Raw genomic sequence first — 15,395 nt, 5'->3', positions numbered from 1 at the left:
ACTCTTACATTCCTGCCTCCTCTTCCATGGGGTCCCCTGAACTTTGGGGGAAAGGGTTTGATAGAGTCATCCCATTTAGGGCTGAGTGTTCCAAATCTCTCACTCTCTGAGTAATGTCTGGCTGTGAGTCTCTATGTTCCCATCTGCTGCAGAAGAAAGCATCTCTGATGATGGCTGAGTAAGGCACTGATCTATGAGTGCAGCAGAACGTTATTAGGAGTCATTTTATTGCTGCACTCCTTTAGTAGACTAGTAATATTGGTTAGATGCCTAGATCTAGATCACGGGGCTATCTAGTCTCAGGTTCTTGGTCACCCAAGCAGCATCCAGTATGGGTTCCATCTGTGGATAATCTGTGTCAGACCAGATATTGGTTGGCTATTCCCACAAGCCTTGTACCACCTTACCTTTTTTATTTATTTGTTTTATATACTCTCTCTCTCTCTCTCTCTCTCTATATATATATATATATATATATATATATATATATATATATATATATATATATATATATAATTCTGCCTGCATGCGTCCTTGCAGACCAGAAGAGGGCACCAGATCTCATTATGGGTGGTTGTAAGATATCATGTGGTTGCTGGGAATTGAACCTAGGTCCTCTGGAAGAGCAATCAGTGCTCTTAACATCTGAGCCATCTCTCCAGCTCCTAAATCTTTTTCTGTTTGTTTTTGTTTTTGTTTTTTGAGACAGGGTTTCTCTGTAGCTTTGGAGCCTGTCCTGTAGACCAGGCTGGCCTTGAACTCACAGAGATCTGCCTGTCTCTGCCTCCTGAGTGCTGGGATTAAAGGCGTGTGCCACCACTGTCCCTGCCACCCTATCTTGTTCACTGGCATATCTTGCAGGAAGGTCACCATTGAAGCTGGGTTGGTGTTTACATTTCTCCTTTGTTAGCATGCAGAGTACCTTCCTGTACCAAGAACACTAGCCCATGAGTATGAAGGCTCTAGGTAGGCACCAGATTGGCTTATTCATGTTCAAAGCGTTGTGTAGTGTTATCTTCAGCGTTAAGGCCTTGCCATCAATTGTGGTGAGCAACCTATAGTCTTGGCAACAGCTGGGGTGTTCGGGGGTTCCCATGGGACCCCTTTGGTCAACAACTCAATTAGATGTAATTCAACCCCAGTACTGGATGCTTGGTGACAGAGATGTCCATTTGGGGCTCTGTTTCCCCCATTATTTGTCTATATTTTATTTACATCACTTTCATGTATATACACATTTTAGAAAGCTTTTACTGTGTCACATTTCCATACTACCCCTGAAATGGCCCTTAGTTTTAGCTATCCCTCCCCATATTCCAGCCCTTATCTCTCTTTCTCCTCCTCCCTGCTTAATCCCCCAATTCCATCGATCCATAACTATCTATCATATATCTCTTTCCTAGGGAGATCTATCTGTCTGCCTTAGTCCCTTATTCTATACCTAACAACTATGGATCTAAAGATTTATAGCTTGCTTTTCATTGACTTAATAGCTAATATCCACATGTATGAAAATATCTGCCATGTTTGGCTTTCTGGGTCTGGGTTACCTCACTCAGGATGATTTTTTTTTCTAGCCCCATCCATTTACCACAAATTTCATGGTTTCATTTTTAGAGGGCTAAGCAATACTCCATTGTATGAATATATCACATTTTCTTTACACATTCATTTGCTGATGGACATCTAGTTCATTTCCAATTTTGGGCTATATGAATAGAGCATCAATGAACATGGTGGAGCAAATGTCTCTCCGGTAGGATGAAGTACCCTTTGGGTATAAGCCCAAGAGTGGTATGGCCAGATCTTGAGGTAGATCTGTTCTCATTTTCCTGAGGAACAGCCACACTGATTTCCATAGCGGCTGTACAAGTTTGCACTCCCACCAGCAATGGATAAGTGTTTCCTTAACCCACAGCCTCGCCTGGAGCTGTCACTTGTTTTACTGATCTTAGCCACTCTTATGAGTGTAGGATGAAATCTCAAAGTAGTTTTGGTTTGCATTTCCCTGGTGATTAAGGATGCTGAATATTTCTTTAAGTGTTTCTCAGCCATTTGAGTTTCTTCTTTTGAAAACTGTCCAATTAGATATGTGCCCACTTTTTAAATTAGGATGGTTTCCTGATACCCTGGTTTGTTGTTGTTGTTTTTAATTCTTTATATATTTTGGATATTACCCCTCTATCAGATGTGTAGCTGATAAAAAAATCTTTTTCCCATTCGGTAGGCTGCCGTTTTGTCCAAATGATGGTGTCCTTTGCCTTACAGATGCTTTTCAGTTTCATGAGGTCTCATTTATTAATTGTTGACCTTAGTGCCTGTGCTATTGGTGTTCTATTCAGAAAGCCTTCTCCTGGGCCAACGACTTCAAGACTATCCCCACGTTCTCCTCTGTCAGGTTCAGTGTATTTATGTGGAGTTTTTTGATCCATTTGGAGATGGAATTTGCACAGGGTCATTAGTATGGATCTATTTGGATTCTTCCACATGCAGCTATCCAGTTCGACCAGCACCACTTGTTGAAGATTCTGTCTTTTTATCCAGTGTGTAATTTTGGCTTCTTTATCAAAATTTGGACATGCAAAGGTATGTGGATTTATGTCTGGGGTTTCAGATTGATTCCATTGATCATCTTGTTTGTTTTTTTTGTGAATATCATGCTGCTCTTATTACTATAGCTCTGAAAACAACTTGGCATCAGGAATGGTGATACTCCAGCAGGTTTTTTTTGTTGTTTTTTTGTTTTTTGTTTTTTGTTTTTGTTTTTGTTTTTGTTTTTGTTTTTGTTTTTTGAGACAGGGTTTCTCTGTGTAGTTTTGCTCCTTTCCTGGAACTTACTTGGTAGTCCAGGCTGGCCTCAAACTTACAGAGATCCGCCTGGCTCTGCCTCCCGAGTGCTGGGATTAAAGACGTGAGCCACCACTGCCTGGCCAGCAGTTTTTTGTTTTTTGTTTTTTATTTTTATTTAGGATTGTTTTAGATATCCTGATTTTTGTTGGATTGTTTCCATACGAATCTGAAAATTGAAGATCTATGAAGAATTGTGTTGGAATTTTGATGAGGACTGCTTTGAAACTATAGATTGCTTTTGGTAGGATGACCATTTCAATCTTATTGATACATATTAATCCTATCGATACATGAGCATGGGAGATCTTTCCATCTTCTGATATCTTCTCTAATTTCATTCTTCAGTCTCTTAAAGTTTTTATCATACAAGTCTTTCACTTGGTTGGTTAGCACTATCACAAGATAGTTTCTATTATTTGAGGCTATTGGGAAAGATACTGTTCCCTGATTTCTTTCTCGGTCCATTTGTCATTTGTATGTAGGAGGGCTACTGATTTTTGTGAGCTATTTTTATAACCAGCTACTACTATGCTGAAAGTGTTTATCAGCTGTAGGGGTTTCACAGAGGAATTTTTAGAGTCGCTTATGTATCCTATCACATCATCTGCAAATAAGGATATTTTGACTTCTTCCTTTCCCCTTTCCTTCAGTTGTCTTATTACTCTAGCAAAGGCTTCAAATACTATATTGAATAGGTATGGAGAGAGTGGCAGCCTTGTCTCGTTCCTGATTTTCGTGGAATTTCTTTGGATTTCTCTCCATTTCAGTTGATGTTGGCTATGGGCTTGCTGTAAATGAGGTGGCCCTTGTATTCCTAATCTCTCTAGGATTATATTTTGCATCCAAGTTCATAAGCTATTCTGTAATTCTCTTTCTTTGTTTGGATCTTTATGTGGTTTGAATATCAGGGTAACTGTGGCCTCATAAAATGAGTCAGGCAATGTTTCATATGATTCTATATTGTGGAATAATTTGAGGGCTATTAATTAATTAGCATTAACTCTTCTTTGAAAGTTTGGTAGAATTCTCCAGCAAAACCATCGCCCTGGGCTGTTTTTGTTTTGTTCGCTTGTTTGTTTGTTTGTTTGTTTGTTTTGTTTGGGAATTGGGAGACTTTTAATTCCTGGTTCTAATTTCATGAGCGGTTAAAGGTCTGTTTAATTTGCTTATCTGATATTGACTTAATTTTGGTAAATGCTATTAAATGAAATTATCCATATAAATGAAATTATCCATTTCTTTTAGATTTTCCAATTTGGTGGAGTACATTTTTGTTTGTTTGTTTTGTTTTGTTTTGTTTTTGTTTTTCGAGACAGGGTTTCTCTGTGTAGTTTTGGCGCCTTTCCTGTATCTCGCTCTGTAGACCAGGCTGGCCTCGAACTCACAGAGATCCGCCTAGCTCTGCCTCCCCAGAGCACACCTTTAATCCCATCCATTTTGTTAGTCTGTATCTTTTTATTGGGGAATTGAGAACATTGATTCCAAGAATTATCAATGAGCAGTGTTTGTTGATTCTGCTATTTTGTTGCTGTGGTGTGTGTGTGGTGGGGGATTTCACCCTTACTTTCGACTTAATGGTCTGGAATTATTTATTCCTTGTGTTTTCTTGAGTATAGCTAACCTGTTCAGGTCAAGCTGAATTTTTTCTTTTAGAGCCTTCTGTAGGACTGGATTTATAGATAGATATTGCTTAAATTTGGGCTTACCTTGGGATGTCTTTTTTTCACCATCTATTGTGATTAAAAATTTTGTCATCTTCTTCTTCTTTGGGAAAACACCAAATGGCGGACGACGCCGGTGCAGCGGGAGGGCCCGGAGGACCCGGGGGGCCCAGGACTAGGAGGCCACAGTGGCTTCTGCTGAGAATTCGGCAGCCGAAGGCCATGGTGGTCGAGGCTGCGGGGCTCGTGGAGGTAAAGCCGAAGACAAGGAGTGGATCCCTGTCACCAAGCTGGGCCGCCTGGTTAAGGACATGAAGATCAAGTCCCTGGAGATCTACCTGTTCTCCCTTTCCACTAAGGAATCCGAGATCATTGACTTTTTCCTGGGTGCATCTCTAAAGGATGAGGTTCTAAAGATCATGCCAGTGCAGAAGCAGACTCGGACTGGCCAGCGGACCAGGTTCAAGGCTTTTGTCGCTATTGTGGACTACAATGGTCATGTTGGTCTTGGTGTGAAGTGCTCCAAGGAGGTAGCCACTGCCATCCAAGGGGCCATGATCTTGGCCAGGCTGTCCATTGTCCCTGTGCGGAGAGGCTACTGGGGGGACAAGATTGGCAAGCCCCACACCGTCCTGTGCAAAGTGACAGGCCGCTGTGGCTCTGTGTTGGTGCGTCTCATCCCTGCCCCCAGGGGCACTGGTATCGTCTCTGTTCCTATGCCCAAGAAGTTACTGATGATGGCCGGTATTGATGACTGCTACACATCATCCAGGGGCTGCACTGCCACCCAGGGCAACTTTGCCAAGGCCACCTTTGATGCCATCTCCAAGACCTACAGCTACCTGACCCCTGACCCCTGACCCCTGACCTCTGGAAAGAGACTATGTTCACCAAGTCTCCTCATCAGGAATTCACTGACCATCTTGTGAAAACCCACACCAGAGTGTCTGTTCAGAGGACCCAGGCTCCAGCTGTGGCCACCACATAAGGGTTTTTATACAAGAAAAATAAAGTGAATTAAATCTGTTAAAAAAAATTATCTGAAAAGTAGTCTAGGCTAGCATCTGTGATGATTCGAGTCTGCAACACATCTGCCCAGCCCCTTCTGGCTTTTAGAGTTTCCATTGACAAGTCAGTGTAATCTAATGGGTCTGTCTTTATATGTTACTTGGTCTGTTTCCCTTGCAGCTTTTAATATTCTTTCTTTGTTCCATATGTTTAATGTTTTAATTTTTATGTGCTATTGGGGGTTTCTTTTCTGATACAATCTATGTGGAGTTCCGTATGCCTCTTGTACCTTGATAGGCATGTCCTTTAGATTAGGGAAATTTTCTTCTATGATTTTGTTGAATATATTTTCTGTGCCTTTGACCCAAGTTTCTCCTGCCTCTATTCCTATTATTCTTAAATTAAGACTTGTCATAGTGTCTTAGATTTCCTGGATGTTTTGTGTCTGGAGTTTTTTAGATTTAACATTTTCTTTGACTGAGGTATCCATTTATTCGATTGTGTCTTCAATGTCTGAGATTATCTCTTTCATCTCTTGTATTCTGTTGGTAAGGCTTGCCTCAAACTCTGAGTTCCTAAATTTTCATTTCCATATTTCCCTTAGTTTGGGTTTCTTTATTGATTCTATTTTCACTTTTAGATCTTGAACTGTTTTATTCATTTCTTTCCACTGTCTGTTTGTTGTTTCATAGATTTCTTTAAAAGATGTATTCATTTTCTTTCAGAACCTCTATCATATTCATAAAGGCTATTTTAAAGTCCTTGCTTGTGCTACAACTATGTTGCATTTCTCAGTGCCACCCTGGTAGAATTGCTGGGCTCTACTGGTGACATATTATCCTGTCTGTTATTAACTATTTTTATGCTGTTGTCTAGGCATCTGGGTTTGAAATTATTGTAATTCTAGATGCTGATATCTGGTTTTATCTTTTCTTTTGTTTGGACATTTTATTCTTTTATTTCTTTTGCCCTCTCTGGTTCTTAGGAGGATGTAATAGCTTTGTGTTGTGGGTAGGTAATTCTTTTGGGATCCTGATGGTGTGGTCACTGTGGGGTTCAAGGTAGAATGTGTGTGGTAGTTTGAATGTAATTGGCCCACATAAGCTCATTAGGAATGGCACTATGAGGAGGTGTGGCTTTGTTAGAATGGGTGTAGCCTTGTCGGAGGAAGGGTGTCATTGTGGAAGTGGGCTTTGAGATCTCCTAAGCTCAAGATATGTTTAGTGTCTCAGACCACTTCCTGTTGCCTACAGGTCAAGATGTAGGACTCTCAGCTCCTTTTCCAGTACCATATCTGCCTGCACATCACCATGTCACACCATGATGACAATGGACTAAACCTCTGAAAATGTCAACCACCCCAATTAAATGTTTCCTTTATAAGAGTTGCTGTGGTCATGGTGTCTCTTCACAACAATAGAAACCCTAAGACATTGTATTTCTAGGTATTGGGACCTGACCCTTAGGGATGGGAGAGGGGGTTGCCGAATGAGTCCACAGGAGGAAGGGAAGCAGGTTGCTCTACCAGGATCTGCTTGGGAAATGGGGCAGAGAGTAAGGAGAGGTCACAATGGCTGGTCGGCTGCAGAGCTGGAGATGAGACTGGGGGATTGGATTTGGAGGCGAGGAGGGAGAATGAAGATCTGAAGGACATCTACCTGCTTCTCTGACTACCAGCTCCCCCGGCCGGTTTGGCTGGGGAGTTCCCAGAGAATGTCTGCTGGAGTTGGGGGCTGGGATAATGGGATGAGTTGGGGGAAGAAAATGTGAAGGAGAAGAATCATATGATCTGCTGCAGATGGTGGCAGAAACAGGGGGAGGTGTATCAGGTGGTCTGCCACAGAGCTGGACGGTGAGACTAGGAGACTGGATCTGGAGTAGAGGAGGGAGAGGCGAAGATGTGCAGTTAGCCTAGCTGCTCCTCTCTTAATTAAAGTCTCTGGCTCATTATCCTGCATACATAGACAGACCAGCCTAGCACACAAAAGATTGCTGATGTCGAGGATAATGATATAACCTCAGTTTACCTCAATGGTGTAACCTCAGTTTACCTGACACCATCCATGTCTTCTGTCATGGAACTTTAATGACATTCCTTTTCACTTTCAAAAGCATCCTAATGTGATCAATAAACTATCTCCTTTTCATGTGCATATAACCAATAAAAAGATACCCATGTCACCGGTGAATACTCAAGGCAACAACATAAAAATCCAGCTGTCACATCCATGGTCTGGGTTCAGCATTTTCAAATGTTAACAGAAATTCTGTTGATTTCAAGCAAACTAGAGCTGAGGGATCATTTTGGGTCCCCACTTCTCCAAGCATCCCTTTTCTGCAGACCTCTCTGCATATCAGCTATGTGAATAGGGAGTCTTAGCTGCAGATTCTGCTCATCATCTAAGATGGAACTGGAGAGCAGACCATCACCACAGCCTCCCAAACTCCATTCCTTTGTGTGCACTCTGAGTTTGGGGGAGGGGTATTCTTTGTAAAGCTAGGTGATGTGCACAATCTGGAGAGGAAAATGCCAGGTCAGCTCTGTTACAAGGCAAGCACGTTCCTGCTTTGAAGAGACAGGGAATGAACCAATCTTCAGTGTTCAGATCTTCTGAGAACTGAAAAGGATTGCGGTGGGGAGGGGGGTCCAGGAGGAGGAAAGTGGGAGGAAGAACATGGTGGCAGCTCCAGAATTTCCACTAAGCGAGAGTTTAGAGTTTAGGAGACACTCCCAGCGGGTGGGGATAAGCGCCTCACACAGCGTTCATCTTCTGCTACTCTGTTTCAAGGATGTGCTCCATGGCCGACAGAAGTCTGCCACACCCAAACGAGGCCAGCCTGGGCTCACAGCCAGACAGAAAGGGCATGACCGTTGCCCCTACCACACAGCTGAGGCCCTGCTGCTTCTGAATGACAGAGCCCTTGACATAACAGTGCTCTGCCACAGACTGACGGCAGCTTTCCAGAAGCAGGTCTAGGAAAGAGAGAAAAAGGAAGACTGCTTTCTTAAATGAAACTGCAATGTAATTCCTGGGGGAAAATGTAAATTGTTACAGAACACTTAAGGATCTGAACTTCTGCTGCCTCCCCCTCCCCTCTTTTGTCAGGGTTTCTACTGCTGTGAGGAAACACCGTGACCAAAGCAATGTGGGGAGGAAAGGGTTTGTTTGCCTTATGCTTTCCACATCACTGTTCATCACCAAAGGAAGTCAGGACAGGAACTCACACAGGGCCAGAGCCTGGAGGCAGGAGCTGATGCAGAGGCCATGGAGGGGCGCTGCTTACCGGCTTGCTGGTCCTGACTTGCTCAACCTGCTTTCTTATAGAACCCAGGACCATCAGCCCAGGGATGGCACCACCCACAGTGGGCTGGGTCCTCCCCCATCAATCACTAATTAAGAAAATGTTCTACCCGATTGCCTACAGCTCAGTCTTAGGGAGGCATTTTCTCAGTGGAGGCTCCTCCTCTCAACGACTGTAGCTTGTATCAAGTTGATATAAAACTAACCATCAGGCCGCCTTTCTTTCTCTCTCTCTCTCTTTGTCATGTTTAAGGCATCAGTCCTGCTGATCAGACCCTGTGGGGTCCCTGAGGTAGTTTTGCACTGCCCCAGATCAACCTATCAAAACCAACAGATGCTAAAGACCAACTCGTTGCCAATGTCTCTCCTTTTTTTTTTTTTTTTAATCAAACAATTCAGACAGCACAGAAGAGAACAATGTCCTTCAGACCTGGTGTCGGCCCTGGTGAGGAGGAGACAGAGCCTCCTGCTGCTAAATATAGATTTTGCAGATCTGTTGGCTCCTCAGCTCGTAGCATTCGGCTCCCTGGCTCCCCAGCAGCTCCTTCTCCTCCCCGGTGTCTAGCTCCCTCAGAGGTGGGAAGTGGGCAGGCGACGTGATGAACTCGTAGTGGCGGTCCAGATAGCGCAGGTAGATGAGCATGTGCAGGGCGTAGGCCAGCACCAGCAACAGAATCAGAGACATGACCAGGCCAATGAGAACAGCAGGCGAGAAAGAAGAGCTGCAGTCTCGGGCCTGGGCAAAGTGTGTCCCCTTGATGGAGAAGCCTTGGATCTGTCCAGAGAAAGACAAGAGCAGAGGTGACCTATGTCTTTTGTCTAAGAGTCGGTTCTCATTGTACTGGTGGTTCTGGGCCCCAGTTAACCAAATTTTGTACATCGTGGTTAGTTTTGTCAACCCCATAATCCAGAACCACCTAGGAAAAGAGTATCAGTGAGGGAATGTGCATATCAGACTCCCTGTGGGCATGTCTGTTGGGGGAGGATCCTCTTAATTATGTAAATGGATGTGTTAAGACCCAGACCAAACTGGACTAGGCCCTCTGGACACGGAAAACAGTTGTTTGGCTCGAACTGTTTGGGGGGCACCCAGGCAGGGGGATCAGGATCCGTCCCTGGTGCATGGGCAGGCTTCTGGGAATCCGGTGCCTGTGGTGTGACACCTTGCACAGCCTTGGTGCAGTGGGAAGGGGCTTGGACCTGCCTAGGCTCAGTGTGCTGGGCTCTGCTGACTCCCCATGGGAGACCTCGATTTGGGGGATGTGGGGATTCGGGGTGGCTTGGGAAAGAGGGCTGGGGGGTGAGAAGAGGGAGGAGGGGGGTCTCTGAATAGCATGAGTGAGTAGAAAATTTCTTAATAAAGAAAAATAAATAAATAAGTAAATAAATAAATAAATAAATAAATAAATAAATAAATAAAAAGACCCAGCCCACTGTGGATGGCACCATTCCCTAGGTTCAGGTCCCAGACCCTGTAAATGTAAAGTAAGTGAGCTGAGTGGCAGGCATGCAGTTGTGCTCTTGACTGTGGAAGTGGCTGGCTGCCTCAAGTTTCTACTGCAGTGACTTCCTGAAATGATGGACTAGAACCTGGAGCTGTGAGCCGAATGAAGTGTTTCTCCCTGAAAGTGGCTTTTTTTTTTTTTTTTTTTTTTTTTGAGTATATTACTAAAGGTCACCAGGGCACATACCACCCCCAAATTGTAGAATAATTTAAGCACCTGATCTGGTAATTACGATCCTGCTTATTGGGACGATGAAGTTTGGTTTGAAGGCTCACAGTTATAGTGATATTTTATTTGTGCTGAAATGTGATTTTATTTGTATGTTAATAAAGTTGCCTGGAGATCAGAGCTCACAGCCATTAAGCAGAAGTCTGGCTGTGGTAGCACACGCCCTTAATCCAATCACTTGGCAGGCAGAGTCTCTGTGTGTTCAAGGACCCAGCCAAGCATGGTGACACACGCCTTTAATCCCAGTACCAACCATAGAGACTTGGAGATCTGAATAGACAGGCAATGATGAGGAAGTCATCGTGGTTGGGTTTAGAGCCAATGAGAAGGCAGAACAGAAAGGCAATAAGAAAGACAGGACACAGGAAGAAGGTCTCTCTCTCAGGGGAAGGACGGCAGCGAGTGGTAAGCTAAAGGGAGCCGTGGCTCTGGCTCTGATCTCTTAGGCTTTAACTCTGTATTTGGCTCCGTGTTTCTTATTTACTAAGACTGTTCAGAATTTCATCTATACACAGTGTAGCCCCGCTGGCCCCAAACTCACTCGCTCTTCCTGCTTCAGCCTCACGTGTTCTGGGATTGCAGACAGGAGCCACCATCCCTGGCTTGAAACTTGATTTTTAAAGCAAAACCCACCACACACTCGGAGATGGCCAAGCTGTGGCAACTAAGTCTCCTGGAATTTGAGACTCTGAAAGAAAACTTCTTGTAATCTGGGATGATGTGAGTTCGTGTGAAACCACACTTCGGCTAAGGTCGCTAACTCAGAGCGTGCTCTGGGTTTGACAGGGGCAGCCTTGGATGCCACTGACAGGAAGATGCTGGAAGGCATCTCTTAGGGCGATCGTGAGTCCCGGTATGGTAAAAACCCCAACAGCAGCATACACGTGAAGGCTTTGTGTATACCAGACACTCCTTACCCGATTCAACCTTCTTGACGGCCTCTGAGCAAGTGGCTATTTTACTATAACGTTAGAGACTGTGGCTCAGCAACGTGCAGTAACTCACCTGGAGTCACACCGCAGAACGTGTGTGATGATAAAATTTACACCTGGGAAACCCGGCTTCATACTTGGACTCAGTTTACGACTCCAAAGCTTCTGGTATCTTCCATCTCTGCTGCTCTTGTCCCTACCATAGAAGGCTTTACATGGATTCTACCCAAATCCCATGCCATTTTACATAAGGAATTTGAGCATGCATGGATTTGGTACCCCTGAAAGGAATTAGGGTCCACTGCGGGACAAATGCTGATTCTGTAAGAAAGACCAGCAAGTCTGCGGGGTGAGCATTCCTTTCCCCTGGCCTGATCCTGCATTCTTGCCTCTGTGTATGTTCTAGGTGCTTCCACAAGGCTAGCATACCCAGCGCCTGTGGGGAGCCTGATTTCATGCATACACGTTGCACCACCCAGGAGAGGACTGTGCTCCTCACAGCCAGCTCTCTGGAGTCTTGGGGGTCCTGTGATGCATGCCAGACTGTTTCTTCCTTATGCTGCGGCCCCAGAGCTTGGAACCGAAGCTACTGCGCCTCGTCCAGCCAGCAGAGAGATTAATCCTGTGGGTTTGTGAACCAGTCTTGCTGGTGGCTTTGGAGTCTTTGCCAATCCTCGCTCCCTTTCCTTCCATTGGAAATCCCCACCCCTGGTCTTGGCCCATGTGTTTTGTTTTGTTTTGTTATCTTTGTCACAATGTATACATAGCATAAAATGTGTTGTCTTAACCACTAACATACGCTGGTATAAGTGGTATCGTTATTCCGTGCCTGGGAACGGCCCTGTCTCACACATATGAAGCCGTGCATGTGCTTCATGCATTGATGAAGATAGGTCAGAAATTGGCAAGGGTGAGTAACTTAACCGTGAAACAAAGAAGTGATTTTCAAATCAGGTTTGCCTCACTCCAAAATGCATGCTCTTCCCTTCCTCTTGGCCTTTTGCCCACACGGTACCTCCCCCAAGCTGAGAGGAGTCTGTATAAGTACGTATACCCAGGCATATATGGGAAAAGCAGGGACATGCCCTTAAAAGGGACATGCAAAGCCCTGCCTGCTACTTCAGTGAGGAAGCCCTGGCCACAGGAAAACAAGACAGAGGGACTTGATGGAATGTCCCCCAGCCTGAGAGGATTCTGGGATGTTGCAAAAGCGCCTGTCACGTTTCCCATGCCTTTCTCCCAAAGCTTTCGAGATCTCCGGGCTAATTTTGACTGGTTGATGATTCCATTCCCATGCTAACTGTCATCGCTGTCTTTCACACTGCAGATGTACTTCTTATCTGCCCTGATAAGATCACTGCTTCACTCTCACAGGGGAATAAAGTAATTGCCCCAAGGTGCCTCTGCCCCCAGAGCCTCTGGGCCCAGGAAGTGTCAGTCACCAGGCTTTAGCCACAGCTGCCCTAGGGTTTAGATAAGTGAGTGGGTAAACAGTAAAGCAGAAACCGAACCCTGGAGGGCTCAGGCAGAAGAAATTCACTATCCTGCTCCATCTCACGCCACCGAAGCCCCAGAATAAACCAATGCTACCTTAAAGGCACGCCCGCTCTTCCTTAAACACCTTGTTTTGGGTGACTTCAACAAACACTGAGTCTCTTTGGCACCGAGTGTGCAGGCGTGTCCACCATATGTTTTAGTTTATTACCTGGAAATCAATAAACGTGACCTCCCACAGGCTTGCCACATCCTCGGCGCTGCTAAGCAACAGGAGAGCATCATTCCGCCGCAGGCTGCTGACTCGTTGGCAGCGGTAGGAGTAACTTGACAGAGCATATATACCAGTTGCATTAAAAGTTGCTTGCACCGAATTGTTGAAGATGATCTCGACTCGGTGTAAACTAAACCAGCTCTGGCTGGACAGCTTGTTGTAATTGGTTAGGGTGAGCCTGAAAAGGATTGCACATTAATCAGTGTTAGCCAGCGCTCTTCGCCTGTCGCAGGCAGAGCCTCATCTGTGGACGGTACCATGGCGCCCTCTTTTGTCAGGCTGTGGAATTGAATTGGGGAGCGGCTTCCCTTTGGCGCCAAACAAGAGCCTGTTAGTGAGTGCCGACAGGAAAAGAGCAATATGAAAATCTACAAAGGATGGGGAGAGGGCTGTTTTTTCTAAGAACCAACTTATATGTTTACTATTGCAACAAATTTGACAAGAAACTTAGATGTATATTAACACAGCATTAAGTTGTAAAATAATAGTAATAGCTTTTATGTGCCAGCCACACATGTTACTCCTGTGTATTTACTTAAGCTGACTACCGCACTATGAGAAAGACATTATTGTTACTCTAGTGTCGTATATGAAGAACTGAGCCCAGAGGAACAACATACTTTGCTCAGTTTCTCTCAGAATGTTGTGTTTAGCTGCCTTTCAGTTGCAACCTGAGACCAGCACCCTCACTGCTAACAGCTTTAAAGTGGAACATTCTCCATACACAGAAAACATATAGCAAATATAGCTCGTGGCAATTGTCTTTTTTAAAAAAATGAAATATTACATAGAACAAAAGTCAAGAATGATGGGATTAAAACCTCAGTAGTAATTGCAAATATGGGATAGATTATCAGTGACTTTTATTTTCTTATTCTTTTTGTTGTTGTTCTTTGTTTTTTTGTTTTTCTACACAGGGTTTCTCTATGTACCCCTGGCTGTCCTGGAACTCATGAGATCCACCTGCCTCTGCCTCCTGAATGCTGAAATTAAAGGCATGCACCACCACTGCCTGGCTTATTTTCTTCTTCTGTTTTGTTTTGTTTTGTTTTGTTTTGTTTTATTTTGTTTTGTTTTGTTTTGTTTTGTTTTGTTTTGTTTTGTTTGAGACAGGGTTTCTCTGCATAGCTTTGGAGCCTGTCCTGGAACTCGCTCTGTAGACCAGGCTAGCCTTGAACTCACAGAGATCTGCCTGGCTCTGCCTCCCAAGTGCTGGAATTAAAGGCGTGCACCCCCCACCGCCCAGCTATTTTCTTATTCCTATATTGTGGTATTTCTGATTTTTCTGTTTTCATGGGGTTTCTTTATCTGCTTTTGTGCTCCTGTAGAAGCAGCTCCTGAGACAAAGACAGGAGGAACGTGAGGATTTGGTCATTCGGGTATACAGAAAAGAGCAATGCTAGTCAACAGGAGGTCACCAATGGGGAGGATGTTAAGGTGTTTTCACAGAAGACAAGGACCAAATGGAGACTCCTGGGAGTCCAGGTATAAAAGAGTCTCTGAGCAGTCTCACTTGGGGTGGAGGAAGCTGGGGTGCCAAGGACGGAAGGTATAGTTCATGGTATGGGTTTGGGGTCACTCAGAGATTCACCATGACCAGGAATACATTTTAATAATTTTTTTTTAAAGAGTCTTTTTATTTAGGTACAGGCATCCAATGTGGGTGGGGTGAGGACTGCACCTGAGACCCATCTCAGGATACAGCCCCTAGCCACATCAGCCCAAGGCTTGTAAAGACAAAGCCGGCAAGATGCCAGGCAGTCTGCCCACGTGTAGGCAGGGTCTGATTTTAACATGTATGTCTTGCAGTTGTCCTAGTCATCTTTGAGCAGAGTAAGCAAGTTTGGTTACAGAAGCAGAAGTAGCCGTTAGTTTTATGACCCGCTGTCTTGCTAGAACAGCAAACTTTACAAGATCAGTCAATTTAACAATAGTCTTCAGCATCTGGGAGGAAAGGACTGTGGACTGCTAGGGTCCAGCCTGCACAAGGTAGGGGCTTCTTACTTGTTAGAGGCAATTTTTTTTTTTTTTTTTTTTTTGGTCTCTCGAGCATAGTAAATCTAAACTTTAAACCCTCATAGTTAGGGTTTCTGTTACTATGATAAAAGTACCATGACCTAATTCGCCTTGAGGAGGTAACT

At 44.4% G+C, this 15,395-nt stretch overlaps 1 protein-coding gene and 1 pseudogene across 3 annotated transcripts in view; one reads left to right on the top strand and one right to left on the bottom strand.

The window, feature by feature from the left end:
* The first annotated feature begins 4,631 nt into the window (after positions 1-4,631).
* On the top strand, positions 4,632-5,499 carry LOC114708049 (annotated as a pseudogene).
* Positions 5,500-9,184: 3,685 nt separating this feature from the next.
* Positions 9,185-15,395, bottom strand: part of Atp6ap1l (ATPase H+ transporting accessory protein 1 like) — a 32,634-nt gene continuing 26,423 nt past the window's right edge. For all 3 annotated transcript variants that reach the window (XM_028891022.2, XM_037209524.1, XM_037209523.1), the window contains 2 exons: positions 13,192-13,432; positions 9,185-9,596 (listed from right to left, as the gene is read on the bottom strand). In XM_028891022.2, coding sequence (XP_028746855.1) covers positions 9,294-9,596; positions 13,192-13,432 — 544 coding nt within the window. In that variant the 3' untranslated portion in view covers positions 9,185-9,293. The remainder of the gene's footprint in view (positions 9,597-13,191; positions 13,433-15,395) is intronic.

Source organism: Peromyscus leucopus, chromosome 11 (assembly GCF_004664715.2).
Source record: "Peromyscus leucopus breed LL Stock chromosome 11, UCI_PerLeu_2.1, whole genome shotgun sequence".
In the NCBI taxonomy this organism is placed as follows: Eukaryota; Metazoa; Chordata; class Mammalia; order Rodentia; family Cricetidae; genus Peromyscus; species Peromyscus leucopus.
This window is presented reverse-complemented; position numbering and strand designations above follow the sequence as displayed.